Here is a 22,150-nt window from a genome sequence, read left to right as displayed (position 1 = left end):
TTTTTATTTCTTTTTTAAAATAATTGCACTTTAAAAACTATTTAATAGTTTTTAAATTAAAAACTCTTATTTGTAAATTAAAAATTACTGATATGTTTTAAATAGTTTGGTCCTGGTTTGGTCAAACAAAATAATCTATAAAATAATTAATATTCCAATTCAGTTGTTGCTAGGACCAGATATTTTGTTGTTATGAAAGACAGATTTTTCATTTAACCTCATATTAAAATCTCATCAGAGTATGTTGAAAAATGTTTGAATTGAATAAAATCCCAAAACCGTATTAAATTTTCCTCTTTCACGAGAGCCCATTCGAAAGGAGGTTCCGGTCGGTGGAACAATTGAGACGTCGCTCGTTTGCAGGCCGGTCGCATGACTAAATTAGTTTTCTGATTGGCAATGCGATTCCTTTGATTCGCCGCCTCGCCCAACAGGTACCCAAACGAAGAAATAAAATGGGGACCGGAGATGAAATTGGCGAAGCAAAGAAGCACCGCAATTCACGGCAAGTCGATCGATAGTTTTAATGCCGGGCCTGCGACTAAAAATAAATGCTGGCCTGGCTGTTCTCTCTGGCCAGAGATACACGATTTGCACCCACAAGTTCTCAGATTAAATTCGGCTTTGTCTGCGCCCGACAAAGTTTAAGCGACTCCATTATCAACGCTGGCAAGGATTCATTAAATTTTTATCGCTCCTAAATTAGTTTCAGGGCTGAAAATCTTATCGCCTTTTATGCGGCTCTCCCTTTTTTCCTTATTTCAAGCAAAAAGAGCTTTTTAAATAAATTTCAAACAACGACCCGCAATTAAGGAAAAGTTAGACTTTGATATAAAAGTGAAAAAAAAACTTTCCTGGAACAATGCAATTTAATCAAATAATTAAATTGTGTGGCAAGAAAACCAAAATTCATCAAAGTTATTTTTTAAATATAAATATCTTTCATTATAATTTAAAATAACATTATTGGAAATTTAAAAGAAAAAATTCAAAAAAATTGAAAGGATGAAATTATTTGGATGAAAATTCTAGCTACAACGAGAGCACGAATAATCAAAATAAGAAGTGGAAATTGTGCAAAAGACTTACTGGATAATTGTCCATTTCTGTGCGGACCTGTGGCGGGTGCATTGCATTGGTCTTGCGACTGCTGCAAGTGCGAAGGTAAAGAGGAGTCATCCTTGGAGCCGGTCAAAGTGCCAGGTGGACTCGCCACTGAAACATCCAACGGGGAACATTCACTAAACATTCATGACACAAACATTTAAGGGGTGCGATTTAAATGGAGCTAAAAAAAAAATGCTTCCAAGCAAGGTTCTATTAGTTAAATTTATAGGTTTAAGGAATTAAACATGGAATTAATTAATTTCAAGTGCTTCATTTATCTAATGATTACAGATACCTTGTGCAGTTTCGTCACCATTCGAGTTCTTCGTGCTAATTTTTGCGATTTTCTAAATCTGCTAAATAATAAGAAATTAAAAGCATGCACCACATAATAAACATAAATTAAAAATATAACAAAAATTATTAATTTTATAATTAATATCAAATTTAATATAAATTTACATCTAATCTAAGAATAATAAATATTATAAATTAATAAACAATTTAAATAAAATTTAAAGCTAAAATATAATAAAATAGCTGAGAAATTTAAAAATTTATATACAAACAATTTAAATTATTTTATAAACTTCCTCACATTAATTTACTTAATTCTAAATTCATAATCAATCCAAGAGTACCATTATTATTTATATCCTAGAGCATTTGAAGCGATTTATTGATTTGTAAAAATGTTTGTGCGGCGCGAGACAGGTGAACTGCGGCGGGTGTTGTCGGCGCAGGGACGGGCAAATTGCAGATCTGCGAGTGGCACAATGACAGGCCAGACAATCAAAAAGGCGTTCTGTGATTACGCAGAGTGCAATTATCATACAAAAGTCAGTCACTTGGGCCACGTGGCAGCAGGTTCGTTGCCACGCTTTGTTGCGCGCTCATTTTTTATTCCGCCAAATCCATGGGCTGGGTCGGATTAACAGAAAAAAAAATTGCCGCCTGTCTCTACTCTCAAGTCGTGATTTCTTAATCGCGGCAACTTTATTTGATATATTTTGATTAAAAGTTGCCAGAGGTCGATGAGCTTTGGTCCCTCGAGTGAATGCAAAATGCAATTTGCATCAAGTTCCTGGTTTTCGTTCCGAGCGTTGGGAAAAATTGAAAAAGCACCGGCCGTTTTTTCCATTTTCTTTCCTTTTCCTTGTCTGACGTTTTTTATTTTTATTTTTGTTACTGCCTCGCTGGGAATCGCGGATTAAAGCTTCTCAGAGGCAAAGAAGAGAGATGAGAAAAATAAAGAAGTCAGGCGAGCAGTCGTGCGAGCGGCGAGCAAATAAAAATTACATATCAAACCAAGAGAAAATGTTTTCCTTCCGACCTTCGTGGTCGATTTTCTTGCAGTTTATGTGTCTCAAAGCGAGCTACAAAAAATAGAAAAAGTAATTAAAAATAAAACGCCTAATAAGAAAGTCCAAGTACAAAATTGACTTTTCATTTATTGCAGGAAATTTGGTATTTTTTAATTTATTATATAAAAGATTAATTTTTTATAAGGACAGTGAAAAAGATCAAGTCCAACGTTGTCTCCTGGGTTGCCAGACCGAAATTCAAATTTCACACACGCCGCACGGTGTTTTTTTTTTCGCACACGGACAAACTTTTCCGCCAGTTCAATTTTCTTTGTCGTTGGTAGTCGCGTGAAATATTAAAAAGCCGCCGCAGCCTCGGGCCGCCCACTCGACTTGCGAAACTTTCCGCCTTTTGTGCGGCCTTTGACCTCGGCACACGCACGGCCTGATCAAAAAAGTCGTTAAGCAGACAAAAGGATAATACGAGAGAGACTCGGAAAATGGATTTGCCAAAACTCTCTACATCTTTAAAGCCTAATGAAATCTTCAACTTTTATCATTTTTGTTCTCTCTGATGGAAATGTGTTTTTTTCCTTCCAAAGTGTTGGTTTAAAATTTAAATATGGAGCTTAATAAATTATAATTAAATAACATTAAAATTCTTCCGAATTTATTTGTTTTTACGTTAAAAATATAAACTTAAATTGATTCTTTTTATTTAATACATATAATTTGTTAATATAACAGAAAAAATAGTATATTGAAATCATACTAAATTATACTTAATTTTCCATTGTTCAAGTGAAATATGTTTATTTTTGCTCAATTTGCAGAATAGGGGGGACCCCTGGTAATTAAAACCAGGTGAAAACTTTTTTGCCGCTTTTGAGCTGCGCAGGAAAATAAGTTAATTAGGGGAGTTTTGTTGCTGGTAGGTAACGCGGGAAAAATCGTGGAACAAAAGGGGTTGGGCGAGCAAACAAGGTGCAATTAACTTAATTAGAGCCGCCAGCCCAGGGAAATTACGCCGCCGACGCACAATCCACACAAAGAAAGGCAGCGCGATGCACCAAGAAGTCACTTTATAAAGCAAAAGTTTCTCATTACTTAAAGCCTTACTGTTTTAAAAATAGAGTTGAAATTTTTTAGTGAAAATATGAATGAGGACTGGCAAAAATAATCAGCTGTAGTTAATGGTCGATTTATGTACATAAAAAAGAAATAAAATAATGTTGTTGGTGTATTCCTTATGATTGAATTCTGATTTCACAAGACATCAGCAGCTAGTTTTGGAATATATTTTAACAAAAATACATCCAGTATAAAAAAATATTAAATTGAAAATGTTTCAAAAAAATTATTAAGTCCATTTAATTCAGAGAATTATAAATTTAAATTTTTTCCCAAATGAATAGTTCAGGTAGAAATAGTTTTATATTTTTAGTTTTAAGAGCCTTTCAAATTAATTCCCAATTTTAATTTTGAAATGATTAAATATCAAAGAAATTGGTTTAAAATTTCATCTTAATAATATTTTAATGGAGCGCACTAATTTTTCTTCGTTACAGTAGTTTTGATGTCAGTTTTCAGTTTTTGCATGGGTCCGGTCTTTGCTCTCAACGGGCGCTAATCTGGCCATAGTGGCGCGATTGTTTGCGTACAACAATGGTCCCGCACGCGACTCCATTATCAACTTTGGGATTGTTCAGAAGCAGAATTATGCGATTTGCCAGCGCCAGAGGCTGAAGGCAAGCGAGTGGACGGGATTCATCGTTTTCCGCAAGGCTTCGCACAACCAGACGCGTTTGTGTGGAAAATAATGCTTGAAAGCTCTTCGGATTAATCACCTCCCGAGCTGAATTTTATCGCGGCACAATAATTGTCCCTGCTAGACTTAATTTGACAGTACAATTATTCCCAGAATAATCTTCATTGAATTACGTCATCAAATTTGTTAAATTTTTAGAAACATTTTTCTTTATAATAATTTTGAATTTAATAAAACTGATGCAATGCAATGAAACTTTGATTAATCAATTTCCAACTTTTTGATTCAATTAAATGTGCAATTAATGCAATTGATTTTAAAATTTCGTGTTGAAATTATGCAATCACCGCTAACAAATCTGCCAAGCATGAAATTTCTCTTCTCTCTGATTCCAATCCTGCAGGTCTTGATTGACACGCGAATTATTATTCAACAGGATCAACGCGTTTACACCCGACCTTGCCTTTCTCACCCTCTTGAGACCGTCGACGGGTTAAGTTGGCTGACATAAATTTGATCGTCTCTTACAAACTCCAATTCTTCCAGCAGACTGCATTTGAATAACGACGCGCGCCGGCACCTGCGAGATAATTTGCCGTCCCAATTATCTCAATTGTGCAGATTCGGTCTCCATTGTTTCCACGCGTAATCGCATTCAACATGTTCCAACCAACGCTCTTTAACGCCCTGCTAGAGGGATAACATGTTGGATTTTTAGAAACAAATGAAAATTAAAAGGGAGCAGGAATCGAAAATTTTAATAATTTATTGGAAAAAGGATAAAAATTCTTAAGATGTAATTACAATTTTGGATTAATATTCCAAAAACTGTTTAAAATTTTAATATAACTAGAATAAATTTTGCAAATAATAATTAATTATCCAAAATAAACATCTTAATTTTTGTTTCACAATGAATTTTACCAAAATATTTAAAATAAAATATAGTTATTTAATTTTCTTAAGACGCAAAAAAACCATTTTGTTGTAAAATGCTCATTTTTTGGTTTATATGAAAAAAAAGTCTGCTTCAATTAAAAGCTTTTTCCAATTGTTGAGCGCAGAGAAATGCAAAGTCTGCTCTTGACAAAGGTCTTTCAGGTAGTTGCGCCTCAAGCTTTTCCTTTTTGGCGTGAAAGGTGAGAGAATTTTCCACCGCTTTTCTTTCGCATCAATTTTCCTGCATGAAAGAAAAAAGGCGCCGCAGCCCTTTCAAGTCTGTAGAAATAAAATCGTGATTCGCAGCCGTTTGAAAAATGACAGAGAATGCAACAAAGTTGTTCGTGACTGCCGAGGAAATTGCGGCCGCCAATAAAAAAAAGCAACTGGAGAAAGAAAGAAAGAAAGAAAGCGAGTGGGACCCCCACACAAGAACCACTATGTGTGCCTTTTATGAGTGCAGTGTCGATATCTCTCTCTCTCTCTCTCTCTCTCTCTCTCTCTCTCTCTCTCGCTTCCTTCCCGAGGGCTGTTTTAATTTCTGATGTAGGTCAGCGTGTCCCTCGAGGGTCCGTCTCGATGTCACCCAACCCGCCCCGTCACCCTCTTCTTCCATCCTTGCGACACAAATTTAATTAGTTTGCTTTTCTCCATCAACAATATTCCAAAAATGATGAAAAAGTGAAAAAGAAATGTGGAAAATAATTAAACACTTCTTTCAATAATAAAGTTTTATATGAAAATCAGAGATAATTAGCGCCTTTAAAGCGTAAAAACTCTAATTAAAGGCCATTAAATTATCTGAAAAATAAATTCCTTCAAATTTTGAATAATTTTTCAGCTTCATTACATGAAAAATAAAAAGTGTCTTTAGAAATTTCTCAAATTTAATTTATTGCAAAATATTTTTTTTAATTCCTGTGTTATTGTTAAATCATAGATAATTAAACAAATTGAATTGGAACTAAATTATTTTGTTAATTTTTAGTGCTTGCAACGTGATTGCAAAAATAGTCGTAGTTTTTATTCTTTACGAATATGAAACAAACAAAGTACAGAGATCGCCCAGGTCAAAACATCAAAAGGCCACGTTAGATAAATTCACTTTCGCTCCGATTTTTCCTTGTTGTTCAGACGCAATTGTGACCTTTCATGTCAGCCGGTGCTTTTTTTGGCCCGCTGCGAGTGATAGGAAGATTTGTGAATGTTATTCGTTCAAAGTCATCCGTCTCGAAAGCATCTCATGAGCTCAATTAAGGACGGAGGGAAATCGCCCTGCTTCTGGGTGGGCAGCGTCCTCCTAGGGGCGCTGATTTTGGCCCAGTTGTACTTCGACGTGTACATGTTCGGCGGGTTTGTCCACATCATGAACAACCAGGAGCAATTAAACGTCAAAATTTTTGACAACCAAATGGAAATGGAAAGGTCGCTTCGAACAAAGAGGGAATCGCCATCGGACGTGAGAGATTATAAAGTATTTTTACTTGAAATTCTTATTATTTATCTCAAAAGTGTTCCTGCAAGGATGGGTTACCAGGACTTCCAGGTAAAATGATTTAAAGAAACACGCACGCGAATTAATTAAATATTTCTTCCAAAATTCAGGAATGAAGGGAAACACAGGTTTGAATGGCCACGACGGATTTCCAGGTATTCCAGGTAAGGAAAATCAAATTAAAAATGAAATTTTGCATATTAAATTTTATTTCATCTGCAGGTCCACGAGGGCCGAAAGGAGACAGAGGTTAAGAAAAAATGTTCTTTGGAATACATTGGCTAAAATTTCCACAATTTAGGACTTGTTGGTCCAGCAGGCCCCGCGGGATATCCAGGTAAATGAAAAACAAACTTTTAAACTTACATAGTATAAAATTTTGGATTAAAATTAATTTTTTTTTTTAAATTTTTCGTGCAAGAAAGTTAAAATTGATCTGAATTTTGTTTATTTCAGGAGTCACAGGCGAGAAAGGTTCGATTTTCTTATTTTGAAGGATTTAATTTCCAAATTCAAGGAACCACGTAATTGGATGACGGAAATTGCGCGGATCCACACAACAACTGGAATAAAACATGCGATTCTCTTTTAACTTTCCGTTTTTGGGGCAAAATGCTTTAAAAAAAAGCCACTGAATGCAATCTTGAAAGTATCCTAGTGAATTATGTTTTCAATTTCTAGCAGAAAATATTAAATTCAAATAAAATCAAAGTAAAAAATTTGTGAACAATTTAATTTTTAATTTTGTTGTTGTGCGGTTCTTATGCAAATAATACAATTTCACAACACCCGCGATCGCATTTCAGGTGATGCAGGTACGAATTTTGAATTAGAAGAAATTTTCATGCAGTGAGAAATTCTCTTCATTTTTCAAAGGATATCCAGGACTCCCAGGAATCCAAGGCCCACCTGGCCCACCTGGGCCGCAAGGATGATGGGCTTTTTGAGTGATTTCAAGTTGGAACCGCCATGACGTCTACACAAATTTGGAACGCAGTAGGGGAAGAGATTTTAAATTTTATAAGTAAAATTGTTCACAAAAGTTTGATTCAATTTAAAATATAAAATAAATATTGGACGTACATCAATAATTTTCATCAAATAACAAATGTCGCGTGTTTTTTTATTTCCTACTGATAACAAAACATGGCGCGATTAAAAAAATTTAATGCCCTTCACGTGCTCAAATGCGAGATGATCACATTTAAAATTACCCAAGATAAACGTTGATAAAGAAGCCGACGAAAAAAAAACGCAGAGTCAGTCTTATTTTTGTCAGGATGGTTTCTGGAGGCGAACAAAACTCGTCCCGTCTGTGGTACGGACTCTTTTTCTTGGGACTTTTAATTTCGGCACAACTGGCTTTTGACTTCTACGTCGCCTCAACCTTGAACAGGAATTTTGAAGTGCAACAGAAAATTTTGGAACAATTGTCTAAAAATCCTGCACAAAACGATGCTCACATTTTACAATCAATAGCAAATGAAGAAGCCGTGAGTTTTAATTGAGTTTTCTTTAAAAATTGTATTAATTATTATTTTTTCTCATTATTTCAGTGTCCATTAGAAGCACTCAAAAAGGCTGGAGGTGAATTATTGAAATTTATAATTTTACGAAATCTAATTAATTGAAATCAATTATTTTGAACAGGCGACATCCAATCTATGCCTGTGATTGATGGTAATTTTATAAATTTGAGCTTCAGAATGAAAGTTGTTACCTTAAATTATTTATTAGGCCTGAAAAGCTTTCGAAACGTGGCGGAAGTTTTGGTAGAAGATGGGAAGTAATGGCAGTTTGTAATATTCACGGATCTTTTAAAATGTCAGTCAATTTACAATAAATAACGTTTAAAATTTAATCCGTTTCGTGTTTAAAATATTCAATATAAAACACAGTTTTGAATAAATCAAATAAGCCAAAAATCCGCTTATGTGATTAATTTATTTTCCAATCAATACCTCTGTTTGCGAAGCGCTCTGAATAAATAATGATTCGTTAAAAGTGTTTCATTGTTCGTTGCAAGCGAAGCCAGTGGCAATTATTGGCGGCTTAATTCAGTTACATTTCTAAAAAGTGGCCGAACCAGATCTCAGTCAGCCGAGTTGGAATAAATGGCTTTTTTGATAGCGGCGCAGTGAAAATTGCAACCTCAATAATTGCAGAGAATAATGTTTACTTTTGCTAGAGAGATGAAATGATTTATTAATTACAGAAGTTGTGCTAATTAGTGAATTAATCCGAGATTGAAGAGGGCTCGAGATGCATTTCGGAGCTGATTAAGCCAGATAATTATCCTCCGCCTCCGCAGTCAGCGCCGAATATTAATTATTTCTGCTTTTCATCGCGACTCATTAAATCCGCCGCAACCATTCAGCCGAGCACTACTTTTTTAATTAATGCCCGAGTGCTTTTGTACGCATCGATTACGAACTGGCCCAACAATGTTTGTTCGACGCGGTTTGTTTATGAAGCTCATCAATGATGATTTTGGAAATTTGAGTAATATTTTGTTATATTTTGTGGTTTTTATTAAAATTTACATTTATAAATGAATTAATGTAAATAAAATAAATAAAGATTATTATTTGATGGGCTCAAGAAAGTTGAGGAATTGAAAAATTTAAACTTGAATTAATTTTTATAGGAACTTCCTTATTAATTTTAATGAAAATATTGAGCAAATTATAATTCAAATTTTTAATGTTTATAATTTTTTTCCCAATTATTGCAATGAAATATTTACGATCTGTGAAAATTTAAATTTACTCTTCGGACTCTCTGCTTTTTGATCTTGCTTCATTGCTAGGTTGGCGTGAAATAATTATTTTTCCGCAGTGGAAAAGTTTCGTCTTTGCTAATTGCAATTTGCAGCCGGCTCAAATGATAGAGAGCTTTTCCCATTTCTGTCCCTCTAGTTAAAAAGTCGACGGCCAACTTTTCCTCATCAAAAGCGGCAAAGTTTTAATTGACGATGCGGTCCGTTTGAAAACGTCCACCGCAAACGCACTCGATTTTGCGTCGTGCACAGTTGACGCGGATCGCATTTGCAGTCGCCGAACAATTTCAAGCGCGTCGGAACAATGAATGCGAAATGCCGGCAGCAAAGCGCAGCAAATTGGCGCTTGCACAGCCCACTATGCAGTTGACCCAATTTTGCAGCTGGAATTTTTCCTTTCAGCCCCGCAGCGAATGCAAATGGAGGCTGGAAATCTAGCGGGGCCATCGCTGATTAAATGAGAAGCTTCCTTCAAAATCTCTGCTTTGAGCCCTTTCATTGAGCCCAAATCTCGTTTTACCTTTGACTTGCATCAGATTTAATTTTCTGCCGCGGTCCTTTCATGTGCAAAGTTCCCGACGCCATTAATCAAAAGAAAGAGCGTCTGGAAGTTTTCAATTCTCATTTAGAAATTTTTTTTAAGTAAAAGTAAATTACCAACGGAAAATTGTGGAAAGTGAAAAGTTGAGAGCGTCTTTCATTTTGCTTTTTATCTTTTAATGTTTTGGTAAAAAGACTCACGAGGTTCTTCTTGAGGGAAAACTTTTCTCCATCTCAGTCAGCTCTTGTTTGTTAAATCGCTTAGAATGAAAAAGAGGATAATCAAGGGTTTGCCCTTTGGAGGTAAAAAAAGTAAACAGAACACAAATTAAATAAGGAACCCTCGCTCAAACAACAGTCATAAATTACGTTTTTCTCCTCCCTTCAGTCTGTGTATTTTTTCCTTTTGAGGTGAATTTGCTTCAACATTTGACTTTGGAGCAAAAAAATTACTTATTGATACAATTATCTAAACTGGAATCTGCAATATTCATAAACTTTCATAGTTACAATATTTTAATAATTATTTTCCACAACTTGTAAAAATTTTTATCATATTGTAAAGATTTAAAACATGTTGAAAGTCAAGAGTTAAATTTACTCCGTTAGAGTCAAAATAAAACAACTTTTTTTTTCTATATAGATTCCCTTCGTCATTACATTTTAAATTTTAAATGTGTTTTCTGCCTTGGTAGCAGTTAAATTATTGTTCTTTCTGAATTGGTTTCAAATTACTGATTTAATATTCGCACATATTTTTTCCCGCTACTTTCACACTTCTTTCCAAGCCCACACAATTCGCCCCACTATAAGCGGCATATCATTTTCATTTTCCACTGGAGCAAAAAGAAAGAAAGAAAGGAAAACAACAGCACTTGCAGCTGAGCTTTATTTCTTCTCTCTTTCTTATACTTTGCCATGAATTATTAAAGCGGCTATCTCTGCAGGTTTCTTCAGAGCCTCCCTTGCCAGCGCAATTCTCTTTTATTTCCTCTCCGCAGATGAAACACGTGTGCGCATTTTGCAACACGCTTTGTTGGGGAAAAAAATGCTCTCACCACTTTATCGAATTTGAATTCAGGCCAAAGTGCTATTTCGATTTCGATCGAACGCCAAAGCAAGAAAAGAATAATTCTAAGAAATAAAATTTATTGTATTTCTTACAATTAGAAATTCATTATTGAGAAAGTTTTCTGTGCTTTTCCTGTCAAGCGGGAAAAAGACAAACATGTTCGCAAGGAAAACGACTTTTCTTGATCGATGGAACAAGGAAAACACACAACAAAACATCATTCGAGCTCTCCTGGGATTGATTTCGCGGCTGCTGCGAGCGAAATAATAAACTGGGAAGGTTTTAAATTTCAAATTATTCCAACAATCAGACTGGAGAATACCCCAGGCTGTGTAATCTGCTAACAAGCCAAAAAGTCAAAAATAGAAATGAGAAAAAGAATGTCAGAGATGTAAATATCTAATTTTATTTAAAATAATTTTTTATTATATTTCAATAAAATGATTTATTTTCATGTAGAGTTGTATAAAATAAATTTTCATAGTAAACAAAGCATAATTATTTTTCAATTGTTTTATTTTCCTGGCTTTTGCGTACAATTGCAAATAAAAACAGAACGCGTCATTTCCGATTCTGTTCGGTATCATTTTGCTATCGCAATCGATCTGCTCGTTATCAATCAGCCCTCCAGCTGCGAACAATAGACGTGTATCTGCCCCACATTATGCAACCGGCAATGCACTCCCGCGCGAAGGCGGCACAAAAACGGTCCCTAACGAAGGGTGGGAAATACGTTTGCAAAAAATGGGGAGATTAATGAGAGCAGCCTCTGTGCTTTTAGAATATCTTTTTTCAATCGCATGCCAATCAATCTTTGGAAAAACGTGACCTATTTTTATCATAAAAAGAGAAGGAAAAAATAGAGTGCGTTTTGCGTGATGCGGAGGTTGTGATATTAATTTAATTATGCATCAGCGAGTCTGCACGTTTCTGACGTGGGCTGCAGCCCTAAAGCGTCTCAAAATTGCGGACTGATAAATAAAAAAAAACTTCTAAGTTTGAGGGGAAAATAGCTAATTCTGGATAATTGCAATTCAGGGAGTATTTTGCTTAAAATATGGATTGAATTTCAAATATTTATATTTTTTACTGTTAAATTCTGAATTTTTTTCCAAATCAAAAAGCTTTTTCTTCACTGTATGAGTGTGATTTACTGTTAATTTTCAGATTCTATGAGTAACATGTATGCAGAAAGATAAATTTTAATGTAAAAATTCCACAGAAATAAAAGCACATCTCACTCTCGTAAATTTTGAATTGAAATTTTGTCAATTCGGTCTTAAATTTTGAGTACAAAGAGATTAAAAAAAATACTTTTTTAATTTATAATAATTATATTTTTTACAAGAATAATTTTGATGTATTGAAATTATCATATAATATACGTTTACAAATAATAATTTTCTTTTTAAATAATTATTTTAAATACTTTAGATTTTTATTTTTATTTTCCAGATTAAATGTAATTGAAATAAATAAATTATTTTGTAATAAGTAATAAAAATTAGTGCGTCTTCCATGACATGAAAGAAAATTAAAGTTCAATTTCGAATTGAAAAGATTACTTTTGAAAGTTAATTTAAAAAGGAACAATTAATAACTAAAAAAATCTGCAAAGACTGGTTGATAAACAGTCTTGTCATTGGAAAATAATAAAAATGAGAAATTCGAACTGGGGCTGAGTGTCGAGTTTTGTTTAGCAAAGCTTGCGCGAAAGCAATTTTCCAGCTCCACGCTCTGTGGCAAATGAAACGAATCGAGGCGTTTATGAGAGACACAGGAGCCGAGTTAATTAAGTCTCGCGCGCGCGATCTCATCTCTGGCCGCCTCCGTCTTATTAGTTTGACACGTTCGAATTTCACGTTCGTTCGTCTCATCTCGGCGATTAGGCTAATTAGAGCCCTGCGGGGGTGCAGCGAGCACAGATTTGGCCCGCCATGTGCTCACGTACACGCGACTTATCGATTTTATCACGCTCTGCCAAGAGAGATAAAACCGACCGCGCGCGGCCAACACACTTTCGGGTCACACGTCGTTTCCAAGGCCCAGCCAAAACTCTGGCTCGGACTTGGAATACACATTTCACTGACTAGTTTTTAAAATTAAGTATGGTTCTTTGATTTTCGATGCTTTTAGGTTCAGAAATATTCACGGTTTTTAATAAGTTTTATTTGAATTCATAAATTGAATAAAATAATCAATAACTTGCAATACTAAAATTTTATAATTTTGTATTAATTTTACTCTAAGGAAATTATATCGTTTTAAATAAAAACTGAATATTGTGTTTCTTTTTTTACTGTCATCATTTTTCATCATCAAAGTAATTCTTATTTAATATGCTACAATCACATATAGCTGCAACTAAGTTTAATTGGTTCAATTTAGAGCATTCATTAATTTACAATTTCGATCAATAAAGATTATTTTTGTTTGCAAAGCTTTTAGCGAAATTATTTTCCATTAGATATAAAATTAAATTAGCCTGTCCAGCGTCGTTCACTCTCTGTCGATCACCGGCGCAACTTTGAATTCAATCAAGAGCAGTGGCGGGAAACAAAGCTAATTGCATTTAACCTCGGGCAATTTTCAGGCCCACACAAAGTTGCAAAAGCATCTGCAATAAAGATTAGATCTTTCAAAACCTAGATCCATTAGTTTTATGACCTTTCCCAGGGCTGCACTCGGAATTTGCTATAACAATTATGCGCAGATAAATGTAGGTCAGCGCCGAGTCTGTCATCAGGGAGAGAGAAAAGTGCCGCTTGTGAATAATGCAGGAAAATTTCAGATGTGCGTCCCTGAGTTTCCAGAGTGCATTTCACTTTCCTGGTGCATCGCTGGCGCTAATGGCGTTCTCATTATCAGCAATGCAAGGGTAGTTTTTCCTTCACATTTCTATTCTCACTTTACTGATATTAAACGCAGAAGCAGGTAAAGTTTAACAATTAAGGTGCAGAAATGAAATAGTGAGAGCAAATTTGAAAACTAACTTTTAAACAGCAAGATTTATTTGAAAAAAGGTTGATATTCGAATGAAATTGATTTTTTCCCAAAACAAGATGTAAATTGTGCTCATTAATTCTTGCTATTCATCATATTTTGCTCACATTTTACGTATTTCATTGTCGTTTAGTATCAAAACGAACATTTACATAATGTAAATTTTCTTTATATTGATTTAAAAATCCATTTTCATAACGTTTTGGAGGAAATTTAAGATAGCAAATAATACGCTTTCTGTTTGAACTATTTATCTGATCCGTTGTACAAACAAGACTTTTTTAATTCTGATAATAACACTATTTAATGCAATTGGGTTTATTTTGTCCATTTCAAATTGCTTTAGAATGATTTTTTTTTAAATTAATAGAAAGTTGTACTCAATTAAGACATAAATTATGACATAAAAACATACAACAAATAAAAAAATTTATCATTCATTTATTTTGATTTATTTAATAAATAAGCTTAAATTTTGTAAAAAAAAAAATGTTTATTTTATTAAAAAGATATGACGATTCTATGTATTTCCTGATGCCTGATGAAATAGACTAAAACTGGTAGAGCGTTTTTGTTTTAGAATTAAGTGGACGAAGCCCATTTTACCACCTTTTTTCAATAAAAAAAACCCACCAGATTTTCGTCTTTAATGTGATTTTAAAATAAAAGAGACGTCAATTTCGGTGCGCCCGATTAAAAATCCGTTGGTCTCGCGGCAATAATAGATTTGTTTAGAGAAAAGTCCTATAAATTCGAGTGCCATTTCCGTCTCTGCCTGGGAACAACACTGAGCAGTGATGCATCTGCCAGGCTGGCTAATCCCGTGTGTTGGCCGTCGGCCAGCACTGCAGTGCGGCCAAACATCTAATTGCTTAATTTTCGCCCGTGTTGGGACGGACGAGGAGCGACAACGACTTTGCGAACTTGGCGCGCCCCACTTGCAATTTCGCTGCAGATTTGCATCCGCCGCCGCAGAGGAAATCTAGACCACCTCGAGGGGGTCCTCAGGGAGCAAGGGAAAGAAAGAAAGACAAACGAAATCGAGTTTCTGCTTTTATAGCGCGCGGGGCTGTTCTCTCTTCCATTCGGCAAAAGTGGAGCTTTTTCTCTCTCTCAGTGTCAGACCACGAGGGCTCGAACGAATTGCCTGCCGTATTATCAATCGCTCCAATCATCGCCTCGCGCTCATTCTTTGTGGGATTTCCGATCGAGAGCGAGCAGATTAGAACTTTATTGTGGCGCAATTGAGAAATTTGCCGAGTTCACCAAAACGGAACTTCCGAATGGGGTGCGCTAATCAATTTATTTTGGCTAAAATCAATTGAGATTGTCAAATCATCACAATTAATAAATTTAAGTAAATTTTAGATTGGATAAAAATGAGGATTTGTTTTTCATAGAAATCTTTACTCTTTAAATCAACCCCAGTAGCAAAGTCGACTGTAAACTTGGCTAGAGATTGATTTGGAATTAGCTGGTGCGAATTTAGAATATCCTCTATGTAAAATAATTAGTATTTTTAAATAAAATATGTTATTTTAAATTAACCCCAGTTTTAAAATAAGAAAATGTCTATCATAATCAATTAAAACAAGTAAATATAATAAATAAATTACGTAAAACATATAAACAAAAAAATATAAAACATGTAGAATATAAATGAATAATTATATATAAATTAAATTTCTTATTTATTTTATTAAAAAACTTTTAGAAATTCAAGTTTATGATTTCTCTTTGAAAAATATTAATTTCTTACAAATTTCGAAATTTTTTACTTTAACACTTTTATTTAAATATAAAAAAAATTTACAAACAGAGACGTTTTTAAATAATAAAACTTTTGTGTGTTGAAAAAAAACCAAACAAAAATGGTAATTACAAACTTTCATTATTTGTGATTGAAAGTTGGCACTCTATTTGATGTTTTTATCCGTCTGTGGAAACACAGCTTGGAATAAAGGTCACCACGAATTGTACGTACATGCTTTTAACCCTTTCGCAATCTCATTATTTGTGACAACGCAGAGGGCGAGAATGGCGTGGAAAGTCAATATTTTGCTTGCTGGGCCGATGAGGTCTCGCGACGAACAAGTTCGTGTCGTGAAAATCTGCAAGTGAAAGCAAAAAGAGCTTTTTGCACAGGGAAAACCGACAGATTTTTTTTATTTTTGACGCGAGAGCAGAGACGAGCAAGCGTGTTCGCAACAGCTGAAAATCCATTTTTCAGCGCGCGCCATGGTGGAAGGAACTCTAGGCGCGCTGTTTATTTTGCGCTCGTCATTATTTTGATCGAGTTGAGCAAACAGCCAGGCCATTGCAAAACACACACAACTCGCACGCGTTCGCAAAACAAGAGTTCTGCAGCTGGGCCCGAACATTTGCTTTCGCCTAAACAGCTTTTGCGCCGGCCGACGTGCGGAAAAATGACGCCTAATCCCGGACGGGACGTGCAAGGATTATTTTTTAAAAGCTGAATATGCTGAAAATGGTCGGCTTAAAAAAAATGTGTTTCTATTTATTCCACGCTACGCTGACAAAATTGGCAAAAAGCTTCAATTCATAAACAAAATTTCAACAAAAAAGCACAAGAAAGTTTTCAAGCTTACAATATTAAATTTAACCATCGCACAATAATTTTAATTATTTTTAATTCTATTTTAAATATTTAAATAGTATTCTTAAGTAAAATACTCCCAAATTTTTGATATTTTTTCATAATTCAACTTGATATTGAAATGGATAACACAATTATTAATTTTAATAAAACTTACTTTTGCATCAAATATTAAAAAGGAGCTGTTTTTATTTTTGCGCGTTGATTGGGGTGATAATTATGAACTTGGTTTGATGACATTTTTATTTTGAATATTGAGATAAAATTTAAATACACAAAATTCCCATCGGATGAAAAGCTAATTTTCTAAATTCAGTTCTTCCAATGAATTCAATTTTTCATATCAAATCTCCTTGGAAATTATATCTACAAACCAGAAAAATTTTCAAAATCATTTTTTTCAATCAGAATTAAATAAAAGTTTGCTTTGATGTCGTGCAAATATGAGATGAGATTTTTCAATAAAATAAATTTTCTATTAATAGTTTTATTCGTTGCCAGCCATTGAAATTCCGGAGGCGGAAAATGAAATGTCAGCAGAAGCGACGAACGTTTCTTCTTCTCTCTGTGTTTTCATTCCTGGAAGCAAAGGCGGCGTGGCGACGAGCGGAGCTGCTGCAATTACTCGGCGGGTGCAGAAATAGAAATCCTATTTCGCGGATTGCCTTTCCATAAAGTAAACTGGCTGCGGAATAAGGCGAGGGACGCCCGCCCACGCGGACAAATCAAAGAACGAGGCTCTTTCCGCAGCCCTACTTACTTGGAGCACCCTTGCTTACTTCAACGCACGTCAAGGGCTTCTGGATGGAGAGGAAAAGCGCGAGGGACCTTGCTTGGAAGCGAGGGCGATGCAAGTGGCTTACCTGGAATCACAGAAATTCACTTTATTAGCAAACAAAATATTATTAAAATTTGAAACAAATTTAAGATTTACATTTTTCTTATATTGAGATTTGGCCTCGATGCCTCGATAATTTTGAATTATGAGAGTTGAAATCAAAGTAAAATATGAGGGTTTTAGCTTAAATAGCCAATTTCTGGTTAATAAAGCAAAAAAATGCAGAGAGTAAAAATATAGTTTTTAGTTCTTGGTATTTATTACTATAATTAATTAAAGGTTATTTTTTAGTTTTAAATTTACTATTTTAAAATTATTATTTAATTATATTTTAATTAAAAGATGAAATTTCTTTTAAATTTATAAATTCTGATTAACAAAATTATGAATTATTTCAACTCCCCCTTACAAATAACTTATATAAAATCATTTAAAATTAAGACATAAATCGGTTCTGTTAAATAAGTGTGGAAAGTAATATTTTCACAGTCTGCGTCAGTTAAATTTCAATAATTGAAACTTTTCATCCTCTTTACACGTTTTTTTGTTGGAAAGGCCTTTTTTCACATTATTTCTCACAGCGATTTCCCAAGTGAATTTCCACAGCTTGCAAAAGGCGCTTCGCAACAAGGAAAATTAAAGTGGCTGGCGCAAAAGGGCTGGAATTATATATCTCTGCGGAGTGATTTGCGTCATCGTCAGAGATTAGGCGCGCGTATTGTTTGGAGCAGCTAGGCAGGTCGCTTCTATTTTCGGCGTCCGCCTCCGCACTCACTCGATCGTCTCCGCACCAAACGAATTTCGGAATTAAAACCAGTTTCAAAAGACAAATAACTTTTCGACTTTTACTGGCCGGAAACGTTTGGTGCCAAAGAAATCCTCTCGTTTGAGTGAAAAAAAGTGTTTTGTCATCACTTGGTTTAATTTAATCTAAGGAGTCAAATTTACGACCGGCTTGATTTATTGACGCGCCGAACAGCAGCTGTGATATTATTTCTTTTGTAAATTACCGCAGGCTCATGATGGGCTTCTGCGAAGAGCTTTATTGCAGCATTCACTAAATCTCGCCGCTTTTGATTGATTGTGCGTTTAGTTCACTCTCGTTTGTCCAGCTCGACCACCCAGGCCGCTCTGATTGCGGATTTGTAACCCAAATGCAATTAATCTCTTCCAAACAAAGTGATTTAAATTAATTTTGACAATCAAGAGAACATTTTCAATTTTTCAAACTTCAAATAGAATACACTCAAAATTTATAATCTTTATATTGAAAATTGATAACGTTTGGGATAAAAAATTTCCCATATTGGTAATTAATGTTAAAAGCCACTTAATTTCCTGATTTTCATTGCATAAAGTACCAAATTGGTGCTTCTTTTACCATTAAAATTGAATTTAAAGATTAAATCGATAAATTTAAGGTGAAAAATGGCTACAAAAGTTGATTATTCAAAATATTTACTTAAATAGGCATAAAATTATTTTTATATTAGAAAAATTTTCACTCTGAGAGGAATATTATTATTCTCAATTTCAGGTTTCTTGAATATTTTTTTTTTAATATTTGGAGCAGCAAGTCAGTAGTGGCTGGAGAGCGAAAGTTTCTAGGAAGAGGATCGATCGACTTAAAACGTTGTCAAGTTTTGCTGGAGCATTAGAGCTGATCCTGCCTTCGTCTGAGCCTTAAGAAGAAGTGCTGTCAGACATGAAGATGAAAAGTAGGCACCGGAGCTTAAAAGCACGGCTTAAAAAGACTGATCTTTCTTATGAAAAAGTCATCTGGAAGAACGATGAATTCATTCGTTCATTTATAATAATAAAAAAATAAATAAATCAGGAAAATATAGGAAAGATTTGTTTCTCATAACGGAATGAAATTTATGAAAGCTTTTCCAATTATATTTCCTATGTAAACACTTTAATTTTATCAATTCTTCTATGAAACTATTCTGATAAATAAAGAATAATTCGAAAATTTAAGAATAATCATAATAATCCAATTGAGTAAGGTCTGGACTTAAAATTTACTAATTTTTGGCATTAAATATTTAAGATTGACCGATTCAAATTAAATTTGTGTGCTTTTTATTATCTTCTTTTGCAAAGCTCGATTAAAATGTTGAGGTCTCCTTTGAGATTGACACCGGATCAAATTGAAACACGCATCGATTAAAGAGAAACAAACAAACCAGTTTAAACGCGGATCGAGTGTGTTTGCCAGATCAGATCTGAGTGCGCGCGAGTGAAATCAAACGGCGGCCCCGCTATTTTCGGCGTCGATTAATCAGAGACTTTTGGCCGCGCATTGTCTTTGTCTTGCCCAACAAGTACACACACGCGGGCCACTTGACTCATAAAAACGACAGCCCTGTTTCTCAACCCGTATTTATTTATTTCGCCGATAAAAAATAAATTGGTCTCTCTCGCGGCATATGGATGATGCGCTGTCACCTGCTAGTGCAAAACCGGTTCTCTTTATGTATTTCTATTCTTCGTCCGCCGCAAATTGTCTTAACACGTGTAATTTGGTGTCACTCGCTTGTTTATACCAATTGTTGATTCCTTTCACAGGCGTTTGAATTTTCAAAGCGTTATAAAATAGAGAAAGACAAACCTGCGTTGTTTCTATAAAGATTTAATTAATAATTAGGTAATAAAACTTGTGCTGGAAAAGACTTTTTGTATTAATGTATATCTAAACTATAAAAGTATAATTATATTTTATACAATACTGAGTACACTTATAGTAAATGTAAAAAATTATGAGCAATCACTAAAATTTCGTGGAAACTGCATTAGTTGGTCGCTCTTTTTTTAATATCATAATTCTTTGTATTATTTAAAATTTAGATTTGCTTCATTTAACAAATTTAATGTCTTTAATTTACTTCTAGTGTTTCTACACTTTTTTTTTGTGAATTTTCGTATTTACTGCGAGCTGAAAATTTGTATCCAAAATTGATATGCACCTGAATTTAGGTTGAAATAAAGCACTTTGCCATAGTTGCCAACTAGATAATTGAAAAAAATATGAATTTGTTGTGTGTTTGCGACATAAATGACAAATATTTCTGTTTATTTATTTGCAAACAAAGCCTCATGAAAATGCAACGAAATAGAGAAGTCGGCGTACATTTGCATGCAATTTACTCTTCAAGCAAAAAACTCGCAATATCAAAGGCAAATTTTACGTCTTCATTCGCCGCCATTAGCATAACCGGCCGAGGCAGGAATGGAATCCTCCACACCCACACAGATGTAACAGACCATTGGATTTTTACGATTATTGCGGGCGTGTTTAAAGAGAGTTGGGACGACGTGAAAATAAACTCTTATACATGCATAATTATTGGACGCAATAAAGGAGGGCGTGTTATTGCGAGGGTAATTAGCGGGCGGGGGTCCTGGAAAGGGGCCAACTTGGAAGTCTGAAATCAACGGTGGATTGTTCGGCGCCACACGTGGATTGAATTGCAAACGAGAGAATTAATTCGGGGAGTAAATCAGCCGGTGAATAGAGGGACTAATTTGAACAGTTATTGTCCCAGCAGCTTTTCCCAGAGTGGAGGTCGTGACTGCTGACAAATGAACCAATTAATTTGGTGCCGCCAAACTTTTCCTCTCGCGCGTGGTCGAAATAAAAATCGAGGGAAATGTATCTCTGGCCAAATGCACACTAATTTTTGTAAATAAATTCTACGGTTTTCTTCAATGTAGTAATTTCCTTCCCTCATATCAATTTAGTTTTTTTTACTAGAGAAATTATATTGAAATTAGATAAACTGTAAGCATAGATTTTATTTAAATAAACAGTTTTAAAAATAAATTGTCAAAATTAAAAAAAATTAGCTAATTAAAAAATTGAAAAAGAAAAATATCTTTAATGAAATAGATAAAAATTACAAATAAGTATTTTTATACTTAACTGAATTTTATATTGATTATTAATTGTTGCAAAATTAATTAGGGTTTTATTATGACGGATTTTTTATTGTAAAAATTGTTAGTGTTAAAAAATATTTTAATGAAAATTTTTGCATTTGTTCTGAGATATGGAAAAAATAATTTGCAAAATAATTGACGCTCATTATTTTAAATCCAAAATGGATTTTTTTATAAATCTCATCATTTTATTAAATTATTATTATTTATTCTTCTCGGTCTGTACAAAAATTTTTAAATTGGAGAAAAAAGAGAAGAAAGGGTTTACAACTAGCAGATGTCTGCTAAAACGCCCGACATCAAAAGAGACACGGCCGCCGCGGTAAACCCACACTATCGAAAAAAAAAAAAGAACGATATCACAAACACTTTAAAATCTTCAATCTTCAATTACTGCCACAAATGCTCCTTGCAAAGGGAGGGAAAATTGCTTGTGGGACAGTCTTTGAGGGCAGGTGGCAGGTCGTTCCAGGGCTTCACTATCCTGAAGGAAAAAGCGCCGCGACCGAACTTGTTGTTGGCCGAGGGTGGCTGGAGGCGGGGGTCCTGTTCGTCGTCACCTCGCAGCTTGCGACCTATTACGATTCGGGCGCGCGCATCAAAATCTATCTCGCCGCTCAGGCACTTTTTGAAGAAGTAGAGGTCAGTGTACCTGAGGTGCATGTCAATGGGCATAATTCTCTGCTCGATTGGCGGCGGAAGGTTTCGGCCGTAAATGAAGTGCAGTGCCCGATTCTGCACTCGAT

General features: G+C 34.7%; 2 protein-coding genes across 8 annotated transcripts in view; one reads left to right on the top strand and one right to left on the bottom strand.

Annotated features, from left to right (window-relative positions):
• The window catches only part of LOC132195811 (dual specificity calcium/calmodulin-dependent 3',5'-cyclic nucleotide phosphodiesterase 1-like), a 133,054-nt gene that overhangs the window by 18,684 nt on the left and 92,220 nt on the right, over nucleotides 1–22,150 (bottom strand). For 5 of the 6 annotated variants that reach the window (XM_059618026.1, XM_059618025.1, XM_059618030.1 and 2 more), the window contains one exon: nucleotides 1,090–1,215. The exons of the other annotated variant lie outside the window; for it this stretch is intronic. In XM_059618026.1, coding sequence (XP_059474009.1) covers nucleotides 1,090–1,215 — 126 coding nt within the window. The remainder of the gene's footprint in view (nucleotides 1–1,089; nucleotides 1,216–22,150) is intronic. 6 annotated transcript variants of the gene reach the window in all.
• LOC132195638 (collagen alpha-1(XXIII) chain-like) lies at nucleotides 6,309–8,474 on the top strand. 2 transcript variants are annotated; one of them, XM_059617763.1, is made up of 11 exons: nucleotides 6,309–6,577; nucleotides 6,631–6,664; nucleotides 6,724–6,777; nucleotides 6,836–6,862; nucleotides 6,915–6,950; nucleotides 7,070–7,087; nucleotides 7,420–7,428; nucleotides 7,490–8,106; nucleotides 8,170–8,200; nucleotides 8,264–8,293; nucleotides 8,351–8,474. In XM_059617763.1, the coding sequence occupies exons 1-8, from the start codon at nucleotides 6,323–6,325 to the stop codon at nucleotides 7,546–7,548; spliced, it is 492 nt and encodes a 163-aa protein (XP_059473746.1). In that variant the 5' UTR covers nucleotides 6,309–6,322; the 3' UTR covers nucleotides 7,549–8,106; nucleotides 8,170–8,200; nucleotides 8,264–8,293; nucleotides 8,351–8,474. The 2 variants fall into 2 exon arrangements, with proteins under 2 accessions (XP_059473746.1, XP_059473747.1); XM_059617764.1 differs by lacking the exon at nucleotides 7,420–7,428.

Source organism: Neocloeon triangulifer, unplaced genomic scaffold (assembly GCF_031216515.1).
Source record: "Neocloeon triangulifer isolate White Clay Creek 2 clone unplaced genomic scaffold, ASM3121651v1 ptg000010l, whole genome shotgun sequence".
NCBI classification, from domain to species: Eukaryota; Metazoa; Arthropoda; class Insecta; order Ephemeroptera; family Baetidae; genus Neocloeon; species Neocloeon triangulifer.
Note: the sequence above shows the minus strand (reverse complement) of the source record. Positions and strands in the feature narration are given on the sequence as shown.

Bases quoted from the DNA above. Each gene is read 5' to 3' on its own strand.
- LOC132195638 (XM_059617763.1), top strand. From the start codon at position 6,323: ATGTTATTCGTTCAAAGTCATCCGTCTCGAAAGCATCTCATGAGCTCA. The intron at 6,778-6,835 runs GTAAGGAAAATC...TTTCATCTGCAG, and splicing joins CGGATTTCCAGGTATTCCAG to GTCCACGAGGGCCGAAAGGA. The intron at 6,863-6,914 runs GTTAAGAAAAAA...TCCACAATTTAG, and splicing joins AGGGCCGAAAGGAGACAGAG to GACTTGTTGGTCCAGCAGGC.